Source organism: Macaca nemestrina, chromosome 8 (assembly GCF_043159975.1).
Source record: "Macaca nemestrina isolate mMacNem1 chromosome 8, mMacNem.hap1, whole genome shotgun sequence".
Classification (NCBI taxonomy): Eukaryota; Metazoa; Chordata; class Mammalia; order Primates; family Cercopithecidae; genus Macaca; species Macaca nemestrina.
Window position 1 is genome coordinate 54,129,492 of NC_092132.1, and position 24,234 is coordinate 54,153,725.

A 24,234-nucleotide genomic window follows, 5' to 3' on the forward strand; every position below is an offset into this window, starting at 1 on the left:
TGATATTACAGGTTACCAAACCAGAGTTTCCAGGCTCTACTCATTTTTTGTGTGAAGATCAATAGATATTAGTGCTTCAAATGAAATCACACAAATGTAATATGACTATCTAGCACAAAACAGTGATTCCTTTTCAATTGCAAAACATTCATAAAATAAATACTTTTCCCCATCAAAGTCTCTTAATACTCACCTAGAAAAAGAGGAGTGGTAATCATAAAGTAGCAGGAAAAAAATAACTCACTTGCCACACAAATCTTTATTTTTCAATTTTTTTTTTTTTTTTTTTTTTTTTTTTTTTTACTTTTTTTAAGCCAAAAAAAGCACACCTAGAATCTAAGCAAGCTAAAGGCAGATTGTAGTGCTTAGATTGGGAACATCATAATGGAATTATTTTTCTTCCTTTATTTAATATGTTGACAAAGAGAACAGGCACAGCATAGTATCCTAAGTAGGGCATAATCTGTGTATGCAGAGCTGACAGGGCAAGTTGAGTGAGGCTATGAAGGAGCACCTCACCTGTTCTAAACCTGAGCAATTCCAAAAAGGTTAGGGTCACGTTGAGTAAAACATTTGTAAGAACAAATTAACACTCGGAGAGGCACCAGCTGCAGATTCTTGCTTATCTTCCAGTCCTAAAAAGTAAAGATTAAAAATATTTTTCATTAAAATAAATATTTGCTTTCTCAGAGGTTTCAGAACATTGATTTCTAAAGGACGCACTATTCTATTTATGCTTGATTTGCTCTTTTCTCACACATAAAAACGCAAACTTAACTAGCTAAGAAAGTCATACTCAAATGCTAAACAAAATCCAAATGATGAAAGATCATGTGTGCTTTTATTCAAACATATCATTATGTAGTCTAACCATAAAGTGTTTGAAATGAAGGTGAAAAAATGATATAGAATCTACACGAACCTGACTTTTGTCCTTCGGGGTATTAAATTGATCAATCAGCAAATATTTACTGAACTTCCTAATGGGCATCTTGGTTTTACCTGCCCAGCATGTAGTTCCCATGGAAATTAATCTTCCTAAAATTCTTTGTTCACTGTCTGCACTATTCATTAAGATCTTCACTGGCTAGGTCTCAAGCAACTTGCCTAATACATGAATTAAATTTTTGTACTTCAAATATTTCTAATCTTACTTCTTAGTGTACAAAATAAGCAGTCAAAACCCTGTTAGCCAATTTAGTGTACATATATTGACCATTTATGTTTGAAATAATGGTAACCTCAAAAGCTTACCATTTCTATGTTTTATAATCATCTTCTGAAATCAACACAGCTCTCAGTGAGAGAATCCAAAAGACTCCCACAACTGGTAACTAGGAAATATTTAATTGGTTGATAATGCTACTTAGTTTTACCATGAAACCATTTGGCCAATACCATCACAACCCACAATGAGAAATTTGATGGCTGTTCTGTTCACTCTTCCACAAAAGAACTCTTAGATCCTATTGAAAGGTTCAAACAGGTAAGCACAGTTACTAATCCACCCTTGAGACAGTAACAGCCTTTTAACCCTGGTGATATATCAGCAGGGAGCCAAAGTCATAAGTCATATCCCCTTCACACCCATCTCCAACAGTGGCTGTGAAGCACTTAGAGGATACACAGCACTATCCTAACCGTAAAATATTTTGGATGAAGGTGAAAAATGGTACAGAATATCTACAAACCTGACTTCTTTCCTACAAAGATATTAATTCATCAATCAGCAAACAGGTACTGAACTCCTCAGTGGATGTCTTGGTTTTTCCTGTCTGGGATCCATTTTCCATTGTACTGGCACAAAAGTCCTGTTTTTCCTTTGGGCAACTACCACTCCTCCAATCTCAGTGTATATGCTGGGGGAGTGAGAGAGCAACTTTTCTCACTCCCTGGCTCAATATATGACCAAGCAACTCAGGCCCAGGCAATGACTCAATTGCTTCCCTCTGACAATGGTGATTATTCTCGGGTAAGCACATAATGCAAGACAGTCCAAGGAAGCCAATGAACATCAGCCCCAGGACTTTCTCTGCATCTATTGAGAGAAGGAAGCTCTCCCTTTACTCCCAAAAGACACAATTTAGGCAGCTGCTACTGGAAAACAAAGCCAAAACAAAGAAATGCAGAGATAATAAATAAAGGACAGATTCCCATTGATAAATTTGGAAAACTAATTTAGACATGACAAAATCTTCAACTAGATTCATCCCTGGACCTTGTTCACTGCTTAAGTTGGCGTATGAGTTGGGTTTCTTTAACTTGCAACCAAGAGTCCTGACAAATTATTATCTACCTAAAATCTGCACAACATTAGGCAAAGTGTCAGGCTACAAAGATATACGCAAACAATCCCTGCCTCTTAGCATCTAGTTGGAATCTTAGCATCTAGTTGGAAAGACAATAATCATACACACACACACACAGACACACACACACACACACACAAATAGAAACATATGGCTCAGTCCAAAGATAGGTTCTACATGAATGCAGAGAAAGGAGATACCATAGGCTGCATATTAAGCAAGATTTCACAATATAAGAAAAAGGTGAGCTGGATTTTGAAAGTTGACTAGAATGTATCTGCCTGGGGAGAAACCAAAAGGACATTTCAGGAAGGGTGAACTATGAGAGCATAAATTCGAGAATGTGCACATTGTATTGGAGAAACAATACAGTATAAACTATAAATAGACCATAAAATGTTAAATCATGGAATATCAACAATACATTAGTCAAGAAGTAAAAAGATTTCATAAGTATTTTTGAATGACAGACACATATAATATTTCAAATCTACTCTATAAGATATAATATTGATTCCCTAACTAGATTATAATGATAATGATTAAGTGATGAAATTGTGGTTGGAGAACAAATGACAAAAGACAGAGACTAAATACGGTCTTTTCCTTTTCCATATACTAGACAACCATCTCACCCAACCAGTTCATCCTGCCTACTTCTGTAACATATCTCAGCCAGAATTAAAGAACTATGGAAAATAAACTGTGCTACATACATTTTCCTCAGCTCCTATTTAAGAAACCCGAACAAAAAATAGAGCCAGGAACCAACAGGAGGAAGTTAGAGAAAGAAACAAATATAAACTAAGGAAACAAGTGAGACATCTGATTTGCTTTGTCCAGTTTCTTCATGAGGTGAAAAGTTTATAATAGAAAGTATTAAAGGCATTTTCTATTTCCAGTGTGGTTTTAGCCATTTCCCTCATGTCATTAAGACATTGCATGGGCAGAGTTTAGGTTGGCTCTTATTGCAAGCAGGAATGCAAAGTGTCTGTGTCCCTCTTTCCCCTTCTTGGGGGAAACATTGTTTAGTTAATTAGAATAAAATGAATATTTTGGTGAGATTTTTAGATTGAGATTGAGATTTTAGATTAGATTGAGATTTTTAACGAAAGGCCCATTGTTAGTTGTATAGTGAACATGAAACTTTGAAGTTGATTATTCTCTAACTTAATAATTTCTATTTCTTATACAATATTTTTCAGGGCTATGAATTGTTTTCTAGAAACTTAACTGAGAAAAACAACTCAGCATAATTCCTCGGTATTATACTTTTCCAATCTAGATTAATAATCTCTAGTAATGTTTGCATGACATGAAATTCTCGTACCACTTTACCACTTGCTGCCCTTTTAAATTTGTATTTCTATTTGTGGCATCATTGCAACTGTATCTACTGGTACGACATATGTCCATTTGAAATGAGCATGTTACAAAGGAATAAAGACACTCTCTGTTATAGAAGACCTCTCTTCACAAACCTCAATTAACAAAAACTCATGATTTTGTCAAAGACAAATACTGCTTTTGTCATTGTTTATAGATAGAAATCAAAACACTCAATGAAATATCCTTTCTGTCAAGTCAAGGTCAGTGAACAGGAAAAGGAGTTGGTCTGTGATTATATATGCTTTTATTTTGAAAAAAATATCATTCTAGCAAAAAGCTTCAAAAAGTGAAATGCTATAATACAGTTTACTTTTTCACTCATTAATATTTGCATTATTTTCTAAAGCAAACAAACACATGATTATATTCTCTACATATTTTTTAAAAAGCAGTTTTCCACTTTAAATTCAAATATCACTCTTTTCTAAGTTTTATGTTTGTTGAGTGGTAGAATTGAGAAATTTTTAAAAATCATTCAACGTAATTGGTAACCATCACTGCCGTATTTTAAACTTTGAGAAATTAAAAATATTGCAATATATATTTATATGGCACAGTAAAAAGTTTGGATAAGATTTCAATATTATATGAAGCACAAGGAATAGAAAAATAGCGTAACATGGTTTCCTGTTTTCTCAGGAAAAGGTATCTCGGTAGGCAAAATAATGTCCCCTCCAAAGATGTCCACATCCTAATTCCTAAAATCCATGAATATGCATGTCATCTCACATAGCAATAGGGACATTGCAGGTTGGGTTAAATTAAGGACCTTGAGGTAAGAAAGTTATCCTGGACTATCCAGGTGGGCCCCATGTAATCACAAGAGTTGTTAAAGTGGAAGACAGAGACAGAAGAGAAGGTCCAAGTGAGGTGATATGAGAAGGCCCAGATCTGCCAATACTGACTTTGAAGATGGAAGAAAGGAACCATGAGCCAAGGGATATGGGGGGCCTCTAGAAGCTGTCAAGGGCCAGAAAATGGTTCTCCCCAGGAGCCTCCAGATGGAAACCCAGTCTGCAAAATCTTGATTTTTGCCCAGTGAGACCCATGTTTAATTTCTGATCTACTTGACTGTAAAAATATATATATATACATTTCTGCCAAGTCACCAAGTTTTGGGGAATTTGTTAACAGCTTCAATGGAAAACTAATACTGTTATCATGTTCCAAATTAGCAGGACCTGAAAAGCATAACAATGGCAGCCCTCCCTGCTTATGGAATCAAGACATTTTCATGCTGGAAGAGACTGGTCTAACCCCTTCATTGTCCAAGTAAGGAAATTAGTCCTGATATAGTAAGAAGGTAGATGGTTTACCTTAGGCCTCATATTTCAACATAGAGACAAGATTAGAATCTAAGTTCACTAAATTATAGATTAGTGTTAGTCACTGTATGATTCCCAGGCTTTTTCATTAATGAGGATTTCTATTATAGTTTAATAGCAACTACAGAATGGTTTAGAAGAACGAACAGTTGTTGGAAAGTGCACATGTTTTCAAATAACATACTGAAGAAGCACATTTCTTTTCTATGCCAATCTGTCTCCAACTAAGGGTTAAACATATTCACTTGAATTATCCAGGCATCACTTGAAACTCAACATGTCTAAGATAAAACTTTGGGTCTTGCCTTCCAAACCAGCTCCCTTCTGGACTCCTCTTTCTCCTTCATACCCCTCAGAGGTTTCCCATGCTCAATCAATCAACGATTTATATTGTCCTTCCTTCCTTATGATACTTTCCTTCCTTGCATTTCCACCATCACACCTTACACCCACAGTAGGCAACCACTCTAACTGGCCTCTTATCTTCAGCTTCTCTTCTCTTCAAACTTCAATTAAGCCAGCACACTATTGCCAAGTGACTCTTTCTAAAACACACCTTTATCACCAGCTTTCCCCCACATGTTCAGTAGGGTTTCATTTTCAATCAAGATCAAGTTTAAACCCCTTACTTAGTCTAATCCTTTGATAGGTTCATGGCATGTGACCTCAATTTTTTAATAATGTCTCCTCCGGCCACTCCTATCCACAAACCAACCAAACTGATTCACTGCCCTATGAACATGATTTATTCTCCTCCCTACCATTCTCTTCCCCTAAAATGTCCTCTTTGCTGTCTTCTCCATGTATCTGAATTCCACCTATTTCAAGGCTATATACAAGTCCCAGCGTCTTTCTGGGCTCTTCCCAGACCAGACAACCTACAGTGAACTCATCTTCCGCTTTGAATCCTAAAGTAATTGGTCTCTATCACTCATTTAACATCTAGATTTTATTGCTAATATCTTTTACATCTTTAGCATTTAAATTCAGATTTTAAACCATTTGGGACAGACTAGGTCCCCTACTTATTTGCATTGTACTTAGCATTCAGTTCCTTGTTTAAAGCAGGCCCTCAAAAATTTATGGAATGACTAAATATAATTTGTCACTGCCATGCCACGGTGATAAGTGACATGAGCACTGCTCTGAAGTTAACTACTCCATTTAGCAAGGGTAGCCATACATTGGGATTTGCCAAGGACAGTCCTGTTTCCTGTTGTTTTTCCAGCTATTAATAAAATCCACTTTTACTCTCAAAAGCATCTTGGCTTAGATGATACATTATATGGTCATTCCACCCTCAGGGCCATTTGGACTGTGATAAGAACAGAAACCACAAAGAAAATCCCGTCATGTTCCAGCCAGCCAGCCAGCTAAGCAGCATTCCCTCCCCGACACAGTGGTCCTGCTCTCCCACAGCACCCTCTGCATAATCAATATCCTCTGAATTTCACAAGGAATGTTCAACATTTTGATGATATACAGCTTCAGAAAACTAAACTAAAGCTGAATACAATTTAAGATTATTTAGAAGAAAGAAAATTGTAGATACAGAATACTACTGTGACTCTATCCAGCAGTTTAAGAACAAAAGAGATAGTTCTCTGAAAGGGTAAGAGTATTTGAGGAGTTCTCATAGGAGTAAAAGTAATCAAGACACAGTGTATGAGCTCATTTATGCTCTAATTATTTTGCTATTTTTGGAATAAAACAATAAGAAATATATATCCATTTTAATTTTTCTAGACAATAAATACTTATGACTTTCATGGCTGTTTAGAATTAGAAATGTAATGCTTTTTGATCCTCTTAGTACCTAATGTATGTTAACTTGACCAACCATGGCATAAATGTTTTAAAACCTACATTCATTTTCACAGCTGACTGGTTGAAATGATCAGTTTCATAAATGAATGTCAGTGGTATCTTAACAGTAATAACCTTTTACTGCAAAGTAAGATTTTACTTTGTAAGTAATGAGTAAAATTATTAAATGTAATCCTATGTTTCATTACTGGCAGCTTGTCATAAAAAAAGGAATTAAAGTTACAAATTTTCATTTATTTTCATAAAGTAGATGAACGTTTTTTGCTCATGTATAGGGAGACCTACTCAGTCTAATCTCTTTTGAGGGTAGTTTTAATTACATTACATCATTTAACACAGGGTTGAGAGTTCATGTTCCAAACCATTCCCTCCCTAAATTATTCAACTTTAAAGGAATCTGGGGAAATGATAAGTTCAACTAACGAGACTATAAGAAATGAAAACTATTAAATGCATGTCTTGGGTACAGGATCACTCAAGTGTCTGGAAAGAATTTTATGAGACTATTTAGGTTACGTCTAAGTCATTGTTCAAATACGGGCAAAGTTAGTACTAATTAAAAAGGATAATTTTTTGTTGCTATTTCAAAGATTTATATCATTAGTAGCTAATATTGAAATATCAACTACCTTGAAATTATTGGTCATTTTGTAATTGCTAAGGACTAACTCAACTTTGATGGCAGAACTATAGCATTTAGAAAAAGACAAAGGCATCTGGAGAAACTATGATCAAGGTTGATATTTGAGACTGAATAAAATTGTTTGACTATTTTCCAATCCTCATCTCATTATTTCATAAAGCAAGCATGACATAATTTTACATTCACCTGAATAGAAGCAATTACAATTTGATATTTGGTTGTTCTGTGTTTTATGTTGAGAATAAAGACCCATTTATCATCCAGTGTCTCCCTCCTTTGAGTGTAAACCCCGTAAGAAGCAGAACATTGGGTAAAGCACAACAGGGGCAACCAGACGTTGGCATTATCAAATATGTTCTCCCTTCCTGATAAAGCATTTGCTATAAAGGTCAGCAGTCTCTAAGTTTAGTTTCTGAAGAGATAATTAACAAATTAAAAAATTTTTAACAGAAAGAAAGGCTTCCAGGCAAACTATTTTTTTTTTGTATAATTGCTGTCTACTTAACATAAAAATCTAGAGATATATAAAAGCAATTGTTTACCAGTGTGGTTAATCTGATTATCATCCCCAAGTATTCTGTGCATGTTTTCACTCTGTTTCAACTCTGGAAACATGGAACTTAAAAATGGCATTTAATTTTTTTTTAATTGCTAATATCTAGTAATATATATTTAAGTCTCAATTTTCTTTATCGATTTTTAAATATGTTAAGCATCCTTAAATTTATTTAGCATGATTAACAAGCTGTACACATTTATTCTAATTCCATTGTCACATACTTTTTTAGTATCATATACTTACTAAATATTATTAGTTTAATGATTTTTATAAGGCTAGAATCAATGTTTTTTTCTTAAAATTTTTATTAATCATTTACAAGTAACAAAAACCCATTATGTATAAACACATAAATAACATTTTTGACAAATAGCTATTTTTATTTTTTTCACATATTAAAACCCACTAAAAAATAACCATTTTTCTAACCACCAACAACAAAAATCATTAGTGAGAAGAGTACTGCTGCTTTACATTTTTCCAAATCTCTTCAATGTCTGATGACAGACGAAAGCTGGATTCTCATATCTGCTTTTGCATTCAGTCTTTTACAATATCACACCAGATAGCCTCTCAAAAACTCCTCTGCACACTCATGAAAAAAATGAGTGAAAAAGATAAATGATGGCCAGGCGTGGTGGCTCACACCTGTAAGCATTTTGGGAGGCTGAGGTGGGCAGATCACTTGAGCTCCAGAGTTCCAGACCAGCCTGGCCAACATGGTGAAACCCCGTCTCCACTACAAATACAAAAATTGGCCAGGTGTGGTAGTGGGTGCCTGTAATCCCAGCTACTCAGGAAGCTGAGGTAGGAGAATTGCTTGAACCCAGGAGACGGAGGCTGCAATGAACTGAGATCGTGCCACTGCAACAGAGCAAGACTACTTCTCAAATAAAAAAAAGGAAAAACTATAAATGATGAAATGATGTCTAAATGTTATAAAAACAGCTTTGACCTAGAATACCCTTGAAAGGCTCTTGAGGACCCCCGACCACACTTTGAGAACCAATGCTCTAGACGAATCTCTTCATTTTACGTATAAGGACCCTGGACCTCAGAGAGAGTAAGTGAGAAACTCAACATCACACAGCCTGTTAATAGGAGGATACAGACATTAGATGGTTTGTCTCACTTCTCTTGGTTTAGGTTCTCAATTGGAAACCTGGGAAATACACCCTAATGACCTGTCCTATTCCCTGTAAGTTGCAAAGATTGTCACAATATATTTATTACCCTCTCCCCAACATTTCTTTAATAAAAGAGGTAATCAACAAATTTGGTAAATTTTGCAACAGGCATACTGTGTTTGAACCTAAACTACAATATTTGAATTCAGGTCTCTATTTGAACAGAAACACTAACGCAAATTCGACTGCATCCTACTCCATGCAAGCTAGTAATGACAAACTGTACAGTAAATATCATAGGTAAATATGGAAAGCAGATTACCCATAATATCAGTATATATCATATATGCTGTGTCTGGAATACAATTCAATGACATATTTCAGAAAAAATTTCTCAAGTACTGGCTGAAAGGGTGGTGGATACATTAAGAGATTGCAAATAAATTGGCAATCATAAGATCTTTTTTAGATAAAATGGAGTTGTTCTGAAATGTAGACATTTTTCATTCCCTAACCAGACCTTATTCTTGTGTTTTTAAAGAAAACCAAGAAATCTTCTCGGCCACCTAGAGATGATTTCCTTTGTATCCCACCAGATGGTTCAGATCTTCTTTAAATGGATCATAGCATTGTTCTTTTAAACAACACAGTCCCCAGAAAAGCTGGTCCAGAGGAGGAAATTCTTCCCAAGGAACCCACTCCCAACTTTCATTTTTTTCAGGTTCTACATTCTTTGGTTCTGAATCATGAGTCACATCCACTTCTTTCATTAATACAGTAACGTAATGGTAATTCTCCTTCTCAATGAAAGAATTCACAACTGAGGCAAAGTGAACATTTTTCAGGTGAAAAGCTGTTTCTTCCCAGATTTCCCTTTGGGCACATTCTTCCCAGGTCTCACCAAACTCCAAATGACCTCCAGGGAGTTGGAAACTGCTGGCTCCAACCGAGCCTTTCCTCTTCCCCAGGAGGATGCAACACGGATGCTTGCAGCTGGTCACCACCACTCCAACTCTGACTCTGGGCCGCGGCCCCCGTGGCTCTGCACTGTCTAAAATCAATGGCTTTTACAAAGCAAAACTATTTTCCTTTAAAAGTTTTTTCTTGTTATGATTTTCTGACACTCCCATGCCTTCTGCCTATCAATATATCTACATGTGTAAGTCTACGTTTTGAGTTATTTTCCCTTAGTGCTTGAAAATAGTATGCCATTGTTTTTTCTGGCATCTATTAGTGTCAGTGAGAAATCTGATGTCAGTTCATTGCTGCTTCTTTGTAAGTGATCTATCTTTTCTTAACATTTCATCTTTAGCTCTTAATAGTTAAACTTTGGTGGTATATAGTTTTACTAAAATGTGTCTATGTATGGATTTGTTCTTGTTTGTTGTGCTTGGCACTCAAAGTGCTTTTTCAATCTGAAATTGTCTTTTTTCAGTATTTGAACATTTTCTGCCATATGCTAGGACATTCAAAGGGTGTAGATCCTAGCTAATGGGTTTTTCTTTTAACCATTATGTTTTTAATTCATGCTATATTCTTATGCCATTATGTTGATGTTTTTATAATGCCCTCAGACATATTTAATTTATAAAAATGTATTCTCTTTTAATTTTTAAAGTGAAATTATATAGATATCAATTCTCCTTATTTTCCTACTCTTGCTTCCAAGTTTGTTGTTTCCTCAGTGATGATTGATGTTAACCTGTGTGTGTGTGTGTATGTCTGTGTGTGTCTCTGTGTGTGCATGTCTGTGTTTAAAATCCTGTAAGAAAGTTCTATCTATCTGACCTGAATGGCCAGTGGTTCTATTTTCTACTCTGCAAGTCAGCAGAAGAAAAGCCTCATCTCTCTTTCACATGACAGTGTTTCAAACATACAAAGGTAGCTATTGGGAGTAATGGTATCATCATCAATCAATAAATTTATTTGCACTTTCTCTTATGATTCAAAATGAAAATGTGCATGTTCTCGTGCAGGAAAAAGAGACAGAAGGTAGTATCAGGAGGTGTCAGGTAAGCTAAAGTCCTAATTCTATTATTTGATAGATTTGAAATTTGTGAACAAACTACTTAACTTTGCTTAGTCTTAGTTACCTCAACTGTGAATAAAGACAATGAAAACCAAGTCACAAAGTTAATATGAGGACCAGAAACTCTATTACTTAAATGTCATCCCATGAGGAAAGTTACCTCTAAGCCTCCACCAAAGTAATTGTTTGTTCTGTCTGTGACTCTATAGCATGGGTATATAATGCTTTATGATAAGGCTTCTTTTTTTTTTTTTTTTTTTTTTTTTTTTTTTTTTTTTTTTTGAGACGGAGTCTCGCTCTGTCGCCCAGGCTGGAGTGCAGTGGCGCGATCTCGGCTCACTGCAAGCTCCGCCTCCCGGGTTCACGCCATTCTCCTGCCTCAGCCTCCCGAGTAGCTGGGACTACAGGCGCCCACAACCGCGCCCGGCTAATTTTTTGTATTTTTAGTAGAGACGGGGTTTCACCGTGGTCTCCATCTCCTGACCTTGTGATCCGCCCGCCTCGGCCTCCCAAAGTGCTGGGATTACAGGCGTGAGCCACCGCGCCCGGCTATGATAAGGCTTCTAACGTTACATTTTAATAGTCTGTGATTTCCTCAATACCATGAACTGCATCTTATTCATCTTTGGATCCAGAAAGCTTAGCACAGTACCTTGCATATAGTACGAACTCAATAAAGATGTTCAAAGAAAAAAATATGGAAAAAGCATTTTGTAAGTGGAAAACCACTACCATTACCCATCTTCTAGTTGTTTAAAACCTTTCATATCTCCTCTTCTTGGTTTACTCATTCCCTTAAGATGATGGAATAGATAAGGCTCATCACGCAGTAACATTCTATTGAAAATTATATTAATTTTTTAAAGTAGCAGTACCTAATCACAGCATTAAACTTTTCCTGAATTGGTGTACAAGACAGACTAATATTACATCCTCCTTACTAGCTCTTTCCACAGCCTACAATCATGCACATATCTTCCCATTTTCAAAATCTTTCTTCAAGCCTTCATCACCCTCCAAAGAATATTCTATAGCACTCCTACCTATTACAGCTACATTTCTTGGAGATTAGTCAAGACTTGCTGGTTTCACTTCTGTATTCTTACCAGGCTTTTTTTTTTTTTTTTTTTTTAGACATAGTTTCACTCTTGTTGCCCAGGCTGCAGTGCAAGTGCAATGGCATGATCTCGGCTCATTACAACCTCTGCCTCCTGGGTTCAAGTGATTCTCCCACCTCCTCAGTCTCCCAAGTAGATGGGATTACAGGTGCCCACCACCATGCCTGGCTAAATTTTTTGTGTTTTTAGTAGAGATGAGGTTTCACCATGTTGGCCAGGCTGGTCTTGAATTCCTGACCTCAGGTGATCCACCCGCCTCAGCCTCCCAAAGTGCTGGGATTACAGGCATGAGGCACCACGCCTGGCCCCATCAGGCTTTTTACCAATGCAACCTGCTTCCAGCCCTTCCACTTAATGACACAAAGGACACCACCTTCCTCTTTTAATTTTTCAGTGCTATTTCTTCTCCTCAGCCCTGGATCTGTCAACTTGGCATCAGTCAGCTCATTCTTGAGCCCATAATAGAGTAAGAGAGCAGCCAAAATTTTCTTACACCTAGAGAATAGTGTAGAAGTGGTTGAAAGAGAAGCAGCAAACAAAAGGGACTTCAACATCAGAACAAGAAGACACAGGGTACGTGGAAGAAGAAGCATGACCAATGGGAAGTAGAAACCACCATGGAGCTTCGATCTAGATAGGAAGATCATACACCCAGAGGATGCCAACATGAAACAGGACATTGGCAGGACATATGGCTCCTACCTACTAATACCATGACACTACTTAAAAACTCCAAGAATTAGATAATATAGGGAGAACGGAGGGGAAGGAAATTCTAAGTGATCAAGATAAAACCTGAAATGAGTTAGGAAATCCTAAAATTACCACATAAGCCTTGAATTAACGAGGTAAATTTTCCAGTAGAATGGGGACCCAAATAAAAGCTATGTTCAGCAGAAGAAAAAGCAAGAAAGCCCTGTTTATTGCGCATCTGTGTTTTATGGCTGAAGAATTCGTGCCACTCTCCGTGTTTTGCCTTTCTGCCCCTGATTGTTTCTTTTCATTCTCATTTGCTGACTCCTGCTTTTGCCACCTTTTAATAATATTGTCCTCCAAGGTTCTGTCCTTCTGGTCTTCTCACCCTACTGGGTAGATCTCCGTGGGTAATCTTCATTCCCAGGGCTTTGAGTGTCACACTTATATAAACAATCTTTAAATCCACATCACCAGGTCTAACCTCTCTTTGTCAAGCAAAAATGTCATTTTGCTAACCCCTACTTCAACAACTCTAAGTAGCTGTTACGGGCTAAACTGCGTCACCCAAAAATCCATATATCTTAAACCCCAGTGTCTCCGAATGTCACTGTATTTGGAGATAGGGTCTTTAAAGTGGTACTTAGGTTAAAAATGAAGTCAAGTAAAGTGAGCTCTAATCCAATATGACTGACTTCCTTATGAGAAGAGGAAATTTGGACACAGATATGTATCAAAGGAAGACTATGTGAAGACACAGGAAGGAACCAGCCATGTAGAAGCCAAAAAGAGAGGCTGCAGGAGAAGCCAACCCCTTCTGGCACCTTGCTCTCAGACTTCTAGCTTCCAGAATTGTTAATAAATCAATTCCTGTTGTGTAAGCCACCCAGTCTGTGATACTTTGTTATGCAGCCCCAGCAACTTATACACTAGCTTTTGAAATTAAGCTCAAACTTCACACACAAGAGTCATTGTAACCTCACACTGCTGTTCTCTCCAACTTCATCTCTCATACCTCACCTTCCGTGACTTCCCTGTACTCATTGTGCAATTTATATTTGCACAATATTACCTCTGCACAGGCAATGGCCTAGCCTGAAATGCCTATCCACTAGTTCTTTATCTATTCTAAATGCCTCCCTAGCCTTCAAAGCACATTTCTAAGAAATGCCTCTTAAAATAACTTAACATTTATTATGGATTCTCCAAACACAATCACTGTGGTAGGCACCAAGGTTAAACCAGGGACAATCCCATTTACTGGAGATGCCTTCTTCTCACAGCATCCTGTGCAGCTTCACATCTACTTATCACAAGAATGCAATCATTCTCTCTTTCTTGTTTGAAAGCCTTGGTTTACAAAACACACACGCGCACACACACACACACACACATAAAAAATTATACTTATTAAGCACCTACTATATGCTACCTCCGTTGCACTGTTTATGCATTACCTCATGATCCCTAACCACATTTCTGTGGGATGGGTATTATTACTATTGCCATTTGACAGATGAGGAAGCTTAGCCTTGAAGAGGCAAGTAAGAGGACATAGGTGGCAAGTGGTAGGGCTGGACATCAAACCTAACTTGTCAGATTCCAGTCCTTATTATCCCACTTCTCCTGGGAACATGTGAGTTTCTCATGGGTCAGCATTCTGTATTCCCAGCCCTGGCAAATAGCCTAACACATAGTTAGAAAAAAATTTAAAAGTTTCAGTGGAGAAATAAATGATGACAGAAGAAGGATCTTTAACATAAATGTCTTAAGTTCAGCTGAAGTAAATGGGGAATAACTAGGTTGGAAAGGCATAGGAAACATAGCCTAGATCTTCTGGTTAAGGATAAGGAATAACATGTATGAGTTCCCTGCCCATATCCTCTACTTGGAAGCTTTCTGAAATTGGCAAAATTACTTGATTTCTCATTTCCTGGGATTTCTTATAGGTGTCATGGAGTTATTTTGGACATTAATTGAGGTATTCCAGGTGACATATTTAGCAGAGCACCAGACGCACACTCAGTACCAAATAAATTCTGGCTGCTGTTGCTTGTATTAGGTTGTAGTTTCTGAAAGAGAGATATGAAATAAGAGTAGCAGCACATCAGATGGTTTTGAGAGGAATCTGTCAGAGCACAATTAAACATGGCAACTTGTCCAAGGTGTTCAGAACATCGCCAGTGGAAAGCAGGATGTTTTGAAAACTGTTTCCAAGTAATCTGACATGCTGTACTCATTAAATGTCTCTTGAATATAACAATCCATTCCAGATGATAATGTGAATGATTCACAGATAGCTACATATGTGATCAAGATTACATATTTACTCCCATCTTGAGGACCAACATACATTTCTATCCTCATTTTCCCACCGATGAGCTCTCTTTTCTCTTTGTATTTAAGGTCCAGATGGTTTTAAGTTTCAAATTCCTGCTCAACCACTATTTTAATGTTCTTTTTGCCTACCTGGTTAGTTCTAGATTCTGGGCTTTTAAAAATCTTAACATTAGCCCTCCTTAGCAGCACCTTTGCCAGATTTTTCTTATGATACATAGAGGTGTAATATGTTGACAAACTAATTAAAGGAGGAACTGGTATTCAAATCTAGATCTGATTTATCATCCTGTAGAAATAAAATATTTATCAGGTATTGTCCCAAGCTCTCTCTCTATAATGATGAACAAAACCAAAATGGTTCTTGAATTCCTTGAGCTTAGTACTCAATGGTAGAGACAGACACCAACACCAAGTAAATCGATTACTACAAATTTTGCTAAATTCCATGAAGACTTCAAAACTTTCTGATGTAAACACCAACTCAACTTTGACAAAGACATTTCCATAGCAAGAGCATTGAGGTATTGAAAAACTGAACAACTTAAATCACTGTTTCTTATTCATAGAGAACTTTTATAGGCAACCACTACACTAAGGCCCAATATACATGTAACTGAGTTGAGAATGATTTCTCTGATTAGATTCTTCCGCTTTTATTTCTTTGTCTTAAGCACACATAAATACGTCTAGTACAAACATAATTTGTACATACTGGATCAAGAGGAAAACACTTCCAGCCTTCCTTTTAGTCTCCCAATTCACATGCAACATTTTACAGTACTTGGCAGTGTCAAAAACTCTGGTAAAGGACATTGTGAGAAAAATCGTAGTAGCTCCACACCACAACCATAGCTGACTTAGATCTTTTACTCTGGACTAGCTCTGTGGATACTGTCTATCAGGCTGTCTATCAGGATCCGCAGAGCTAGTTCAGAGTAAATACCTGACATCAGGTGATGTGAATACCTGGCATCAGGTGATGTGTAAATACCTGACATCAGGTGATGTGAACTCCGATGACTGTTTGTGGATTTCATTCTACAGGATTATAAATGAACTACGTAAAGTGGCTGTTGTAAAATCTGTACTTTGCTTCTTGGAAAGTAAACAGGCCAGTAATGTGAGCCTCCATGTCCTAAGCATGGGTTAGTATAGCTAAAATAATCTACGTATTTTCTGGCCCATAAATATTGTATTATTCATTGTAACTCTTGATAAAAGCTCTCTACTTGGTATGAAGGATAGATTTATTTATCCATTCATTCATTTATTCATTCATATTTTTGATAATTAGAATCTGTTCTTTTATTTTTTGCCCTAGAAAGTAATAATACAATCTTTCTAGGTAGGCTACATTCTTGGCTTCTTTCAATCTTAAATTTGTTTTGGACAAGATGCAGCTTTAAAGGCAAAAAATAGTAAGAGACAAGGCCAATGGAAAAAAACATTTAAAATCGGCAACTCTAGGTAAAGTGTATACAAATGTTTGTTGTATTATTCATTCAAGTTATGTGTTGTTTTCCAATGTCTCAAACTAAAAAGTTGGTGGGAAAAAAGTTGTCCTTGTTGAACCTCATCATGAACAACACATATAGTGAAGTTCATGAAAGGAAGTTTCACAATTACAGTTTTGAGAAAGATAATGTATCTCTCAACATAAGTAGTGATGATCTCATCCAGGAGTTAGAAATGTAAACTTACGAAACAACTAACAATGCTAGTAGGAATACATTATCAGCATTTACACGCGCTCATAGATTGGCCCTGGGGAAGCTATGGGCTGTGAAAGGTGAAAGGCCTAATCCAGGCTCTGGAGATTCTTGGGGACATGGCATACTTGTATGCAGAAGCCTTTGTTCAGCTTACAGCGGAGTAAAATGAAAGACTTTCAGCATAGAGTCTAAGAAGCAGACTAACAAAGCAAACTCTAGAGTGTGCCTGAAGGCAGCCATAGTAAGAATTCTCCCCAGCATAGAGGCCATATTAAGATGTTTGTCATCTTCCAGTACTCCACAGTGGATTTACCCCTACACCAACACCTCCTTTTCTTTTTTCAGTATTAGCTATACTACACCTTTGTCACTAACAATTCATTAATTCATATATTCAACCAGTGAATATTCATTCAACTTTTTCTATATTCAACTTTTTGTTATGTGTAAGAAACCAAGGAGGCCTTGCTTACTAAGGTGTGTAAGACACAGCCATTGCCCTGTGGTACTCGGACAGCCCTAAATAGGGACAGCAGAGATTCCCAGCCCTGACTGTACATGAAAATCAACTAGAAATCTTCATAAAAATGTGGATGCTCAGGATCCTAAGGCTACAAACTCTGATTTTGTAGGTCTAGTAGAATCTTTAAAAGATTCTTTGGTAAATTTTGTGAGTGGTTGGTGATAAGATACACTGAAGCCGGGCACAGTGGCTTACGCTTGTAATCCCAGCACTTTGGGAGGCCAAGGCAGGCAGATCACCTGAGATCAGGAGTTCGAGACAAGCTTGGTCAACATGGTAAAAGCCCATCTCTACTATAAAAAAAACAAAAAAAAACAAAAAAAAAACAGGTGTGGTGGTGGCCACCTGTAATCCCAGCTACTCAAGAGGCCGAGGCAGGAGTATGGCTTGAACACAGGAGATGGAGGTTGCAGTGAATCAAGATCACCACCACTCTAGGCTGGGTGACAGAGCCAGATTCTGTCTCAGAAAAACAAAAAAAAAAAAGATACAAAAAACAAAAGATAGGTATAAGCATATTCACAACTCAGATCCTTTATTGGCACAAAGACTAATGGAGTATAATGATACCCTAAATCACTCAAACAACAGGACTTAGAATCAAACTCCTTAGAGATAGAGATGATATTAGAGGTCACATATCTAGTTCCCTACCAAAATCTTCCCATCCACATGCACACACACTCACAGCTAACAATGAGTCCTAGACTTCTCAGTATGCCTAACAGACTAGATAGGAGTCTATGGCTTCTGGGTTGCTCAGGCTCCCAAATTTTGCAGGAGTCTCACACTTACCCATGTGCAAAAACAGAACTTCTATCTCTCCCCAACGAACCTACTTCTCCCTTAGTCTTTCCTATTTTAGTTAAAAAATAAATTAATTAATTAATTAATTAATTTTTAAAAATCTGCTTCACACAGTTCTGTAGGCCAAAAAAGCCTGGAAATCTAAGTCTTATCACTTCTTTCTCCAAGATACATCTCCAATCCATCAATTTCCCTCTACTGCCACTATGATCATTATCTCTCAGCTGGTCTAGTACAAATAGCCCACTGCCTAATCTCACTTCCTTGCCCTCTAATTCATTCTCTATGCAAATGTTATCTTTTCAAAATGTAAATTAGGACGCACCACTCTTTTACTTAAAATTCCTCAAATATGTCTCATCACACATTGAATAGAAGCCAAATTCCTAATGTAAACTACATGATATTTTGTGATCTAATTCCCGCCTATCTCAACTCCTAGTCAATTAATACTTTCTAATCACACTGAACCATTTTTCAGTTCCTCAAATCAAAAAGTGATTTCCCATTAATACACACTGTTCCCACTGGAACAGTTTCCTGGAAACACTCTTCCACAATTCTACCTGACCTTCTTTTCCTTTAGGTGTCATTTAAAATATCCTTTCCTCCGTGAGGACTTCCCTCATGCCAGATTTAAAGAGAGGCTTCCCTGATACTCTTCCTTGTAAAACCCATTGGTTATAGGCTGAATTGTGTTTCTGCCAAGATGATCAAATTAAATGATACCTGATTTTAAACTTCTAGCCTCTACAACTGTGAGACAATAAATTTAATAAATTTCTCTTTTTTTTAGACCGAGTCTTGCTCTGTTGCCCAGGTTGGAGGGCAGTGGCACAACACTGGTTCATTACAACCTCTGCCTCCCAGGTTCAAGTGATTCTCCTGTCTCAGTCTACTGAGAAGCTGGGATTCAGGTGCCCACCAGCACACCCAGCTAATTTTTGTATGTTTAGTAGAGATGGGATTTTACCATACTGGCCAGGCTGGTCTCAAACTCCTGACCTCAGGTGATCCACCCCCATCGGCCTCCCAAAGTGCCGGGATTACAGGCATGAGCCACCAGAGCCAGCCTAAATTTCTCTTATTTTAAGTCACCTAGTTGGTAGTACTTTGTTATGTCAGCCCTAGCAAACTAATATACCATTCTTTTATGTCATGTTAGTCACAATTCATGTTACATTTGTGTTTACTTATTTGTTTGTCTCCTTCACTAGATGATAATTTTCAGAATGGTAGAAACTGCAGCTGTTTTTATTAATTTATTTAAAATTATCCCCCAATATTATACTCTGCTAGCCCAAGGAAGGCCAAGGACTCACCAAGAGTAGAAAGGAATTCTGGTATTAAAAGCAAATGTTGGATAGTCTAGAACAGGTGTGGGAAAACTATGGTCCCTGGGCCAAATTTGGCCCACCTCCTGTTTTCATAAGACTTGTAAGCTAAGAAAGGTTTTCACATTTTTGAATGGTTGAAAAAGAAATCAAAATAAAATAATATTTCATGACATGTTAACATTATATGAAATTTAAATTCACAAGTAAAGTTTTATTAGAACACAACTACACTTATTTACATATTATCTAGAGCTACATTCATGCTACAAAGGAGAGTCAAGTAGTAGTCATACAGATCACACTGTCTACAAAGCCTAAAATATTTACTATCTGGCCACTTACAGAAAAAGGAGTTTGCTGAGCTCTGGTCTAGAACATGCCTTATGGGCTATGTGAACTGTCCTGGGATTCACAACTCCTGAGTGACATAATGTTGCAGGTGCACATTCATGCATATTCAGTGTTCTAGAACACCATCATGATATAAACTAGCCAGCACATTCACCTTTTCTACACCAAGAATTCCACAACAGACTATTGACCAATTCTTCTTCTGAGAAGAATATAGTTCTGGTTTTATTATTAATATTGATGAGCAAAAGGGATTTACTAATTAAAAACTTTCAACTTTCATGATGTTGCTAGAATGCATGTATTCTGATAAATTTAGGCATCTATGAATGTAAATAGAATGGGTGATGATGATTATTACAGATACTTATCCAAATTTGTCGATCCATAATTTACAGCATACTATCCTATAAGCCAATCATAGGTACAACTCTAGTTAGTATTGACTGATTTAGATAAGAAAAAGGGTAGGAATAGGTATTATGGTCATATTCGCACAAAAAGCATCATTTACCTTTGGTGGAGAAACAAATCGAACACATTCCAGCCATACGGTTATAAAGTGCTGCCCACATATTGCACATGTTTTTCCCTGAGAGATCATGCTTCTGACTTGTGGGTACCGTTCTATGCCATCCATTAGGAAAGGGTTATTTTCTGCTAGCTGATTCATTACAAATCTTGATGTTATTTCCTAAATTGAAAAAAAAAATACAGTTCCGCAGATTGTTTTCAAAACTATTTTACATTACATTGATTTCTACTTCACTGGATAAAATGTATGGTTTATTATCTAGATTCTGTTAAATTAAGATTCTGCAGTGTATGTAATGAATTGTGTTGTAAATGACTGGCATTGCAAATAAGTTTGGTTTTCATCAATATAAGAATAATAAGTTTCTTACCTTGTCATATTTCTACATCTCTTACAAGTCATAATACATTTGCATTACACATTTTATAAAGTTAGACATAGTTTAGGTTTAAATCTGGCACCTCTCATTACAATAAGCAAAGACTGTACAAACATTCAGACTGGATTCAAAAATGAATTTTGTCATATTCGCTAAGGTCTAAATCCTAACTACTTAAACTGTGGTTCACAGAATGCATCACATGGGAGCTTATTAGATATGCGGAATGTCAGACACACTCCAGACCTACTGAATCAAAATCTGCAATTTAACTGGTTCCTCAGGTAATCTATATGCATATTGAAATTTGAGAAGCACTGGCCTAAATTCCTTGCTGCATTGAGAACCTGAATAGTGCCATCAAAAAAGCAATGATTTATATGAACCAAATATCTGAATTTAATCTTAGTTAAACCTATCTACCTAGATATGTTCAGAAAATTGACTTGCAATAATAGTAATAAAATACTAAATAATAAAGGGAAGAAGTAAGAAAATGGAAGTTGCCTTTCACTAGGGCTATTATCATCTTAATAAAAATATATTACATAGTGCATAAAATTAAATCTTCACTGACCAAGCAAAGAAAATAAATAAACATTTGCCTGAATCCATTAAATTTTCTCCAGTTTGTGTCAGTAGCATGGAAGTTCTGTATAAATGTTACAAAAACACTGCTTGAAATTTCAATCATGTTTGGGGATGATTTATTTGGTACATTTTTTCCTGACATAAGTGAAAGATTTCCCAGTAGTATTGAAATAGTCCACATAAAGCTCTGATAGGAATTTTTGAAAATACATATATACACACATAATCTTTCACACATTCACCCCAATTAAATTCTTTAAAAACTGAAAACATAACAGCAAAATCTTATAAATTGCTGTGCCCATTTCCTATTACCCTATCCCTCCCAATTAACAAGCACCCGAGAAAGCTGCCTTTATACAGTAAACAGCTCTGAGCATGGATTCTTTATTTGTCTGATCCTTCAACAGCACAAACTCCTACCCACTTAAGCTCATTCTCCTGGGTGGTTGCATGACTGAGGTCATGCTTTCACACTAATATTACCAGGGTGCTTAAATCAGATGTTTATTATCACCCTTTCTCCAACTACTTAAGCAGAGCATAGCTTGTGATTCTTAAAGAAATACTGATTTTATAGGTAGGCTTTTAGTTACATGAATTCAATGGCCAAGTCTTACTGTAAAGCTGTAGAAAACTCATGGACAAGGATTCACTACTGAAAATAGCAGATGATAGAAGCATTTGCTGAAATACAAAGGACCTAAAAATAGGTTCATATAGATCACTTTTTCCATTTATGATTTCTGGACCCAAACATGTTTGTTGCACTCAGTATATCTGACCGCTCTTACATCACCTATTATTTATATTTTTCTTTTACTTGTTGCCAATGTGTTACTTTGGAAGGATAACATACACCATTAAAATACAACGTTATTACTTGGAAATATGAGTATATATAAAATAAAATACTATTGGCATGACCAATGGTATCTTTTAGGACATCTCTTAGAGATGCATTTAATGCAATTTTTGAGAATATACAATGGTCTAATTCCAGTGTTATTTAAAAGTCAAGAAATCTTTTATAGACCAAAATGGTCTATAAAAATATTTCAAAATACTCAAATTGCTCCTTTTAGATAGCTTATATGCTATTTTCTTAGAATATTTGGAAGTTAATTATAATTCATCACAAATGAAATTAATTTTATATGTCCTATTTTTCCCTACATATTTTTGAGTTATTAAATTATACACATAAAATTATATAAAATGAAAAATATAAAATGTAAAAACAAATATGAATCATCAGGAGTGATGCATTTTGGAACTACTGTATAATCAGGTGTATGATGTGTATAATAAGCACTAAAACATAGCATCAAGAGCAAAAATTCAAAGTCAGAGTCAAATACAAACATAGATGTAAATTCTGGCTCTATGACTTATCTGCTGTGTGATCACATTTGGGTGAACCCTTAAGTTCCCTGATCTTGAATACCTCATCTGTAAAATTGGGATCTTTTCCAATACTATCACATAGATTTTAGAGAATTAAATTACATAAAAATGGTAAACCATTTAGCTTGGCACCTACTAATGCAGTATATTCTGGCTAATTTTTCTATAATATAGTTATTAGCATTAAATTTTACTTCATAAATCTCTGAGGTGAGGTAAAGTTTTTAAAATCTTTACCAAGGCATAACCCATATCATAGTTCCTGGAATTCTTTGACACAGCAAGTAGTTTAATCAGTAACATTGACTAATTGCCCAGTAGAAATAACTCTTACTTTAAGTACAAATCAATTTAAGTCACTTTTCTGAGAAAAATTCCAGAGATACTCTTAAAACTACCCAAAGCATTTACATATTACAGGCAAAAATACCAACTTCCACTGATGTATTGTAAAAATTAACGTTTGTGCTCCTGGACCCAACAGTTCTGAAAATTAGAACAATTTCTCTCTCATTCACAGCCCTCACAGACAAGGTTCTTGTCCTCGAAGGCTCTCTGTAAGACAGCTACCAGATTGGGTTAACTGCTAATTCAGCCTCCTCCACAAACCAGAACCTCCTCCAACCCAGGACAACCCTGTCTCTATTTCTCTCAGCTCCCTATATCCCCTTTCTGAACCAATATTGCAGCTGGGACTCTGGAACCCAACCACTTAAGTTGGCATCATTGTTCCAACATTTAGTAGCTCTGTGACCTCACATAAGTTATTTGACTTCCCTGGATCTCCGTTACTTTATCTATTAAAAAGTGGTCAATAATGATACCTATCTTTTTAGGGTTAGTAGAGGACTAAATTAGTTTATTCCTGTGTAAGTGCTTAGAACAATACCTTGTCCATAATAAGCATAAAATAAGTGTTAGCCACTATTATTATACAAAATGATTGATGAAAGGAGAAAAAATAAGTTATAAAGGAGTAAAATATTAAATACAACAGTTACTCAAATCATTTAAAACTCAATTTCAAATGAGATGTTTTTCTGTTACAGAAGAGTAGGAAATAATGCTGTTTGTGAAAATATTCTGTGAAAGGGAATCTGAAAAAAGTAAATCAAACTATAGAAGATGTCAGTTCTTTGGGGCAGCAGTTACATTTTTAGGGATAATATGCACAGGAACTAGAAATTTACTATGAGAATGGTCACTATCACTTTGCGTTTTGTTGTTGTTGCT

At 36.3% G+C, this 24,234-nt stretch overlaps 1 protein-coding gene and 1 pseudogene across 3 annotated transcripts in view; both read right to left on the reverse strand.

Moving 5' to 3' along the window:
• Window positions 1–239: 239 nt before the first annotated feature.
• Window positions 240–24,234, reverse strand: part of LOC105497273 (leucine rich repeat containing 69) — a 130,493-nt gene continuing 106,498 nt past the window's right edge. For both annotated transcript variants that reach the window (XM_024797731.2, XM_024797732.2), the window contains 2 exons: window positions 20,604–20,783; window positions 240–635 (listed from right to left, as the gene is read on the reverse strand). In XM_024797731.2, the coding sequence (XP_024653499.1) occupies window positions 525–635; window positions 20,604–20,783 (291 nt within the window). In that variant the 3' untranslated portion in view covers window positions 240–524. The remainder of the gene's footprint in view (window positions 636–20,603; window positions 20,784–24,234) is intronic.
• LOC105497304 (nucleotide triphosphate diphosphatase NUDT15 pseudogene) lies at window positions 8,344–14,063 on the reverse strand (annotated as a pseudogene). The gene is made up of 3 exons (XR_011606788.1): window positions 14,035–14,063; window positions 12,650–12,821; window positions 8,344–10,243 (listed from the first exon to the last, which is right to left on the reverse strand). The product of XR_011606788.1 is annotated as a nucleotide triphosphate diphosphatase NUDT15 pseudogene (transcript).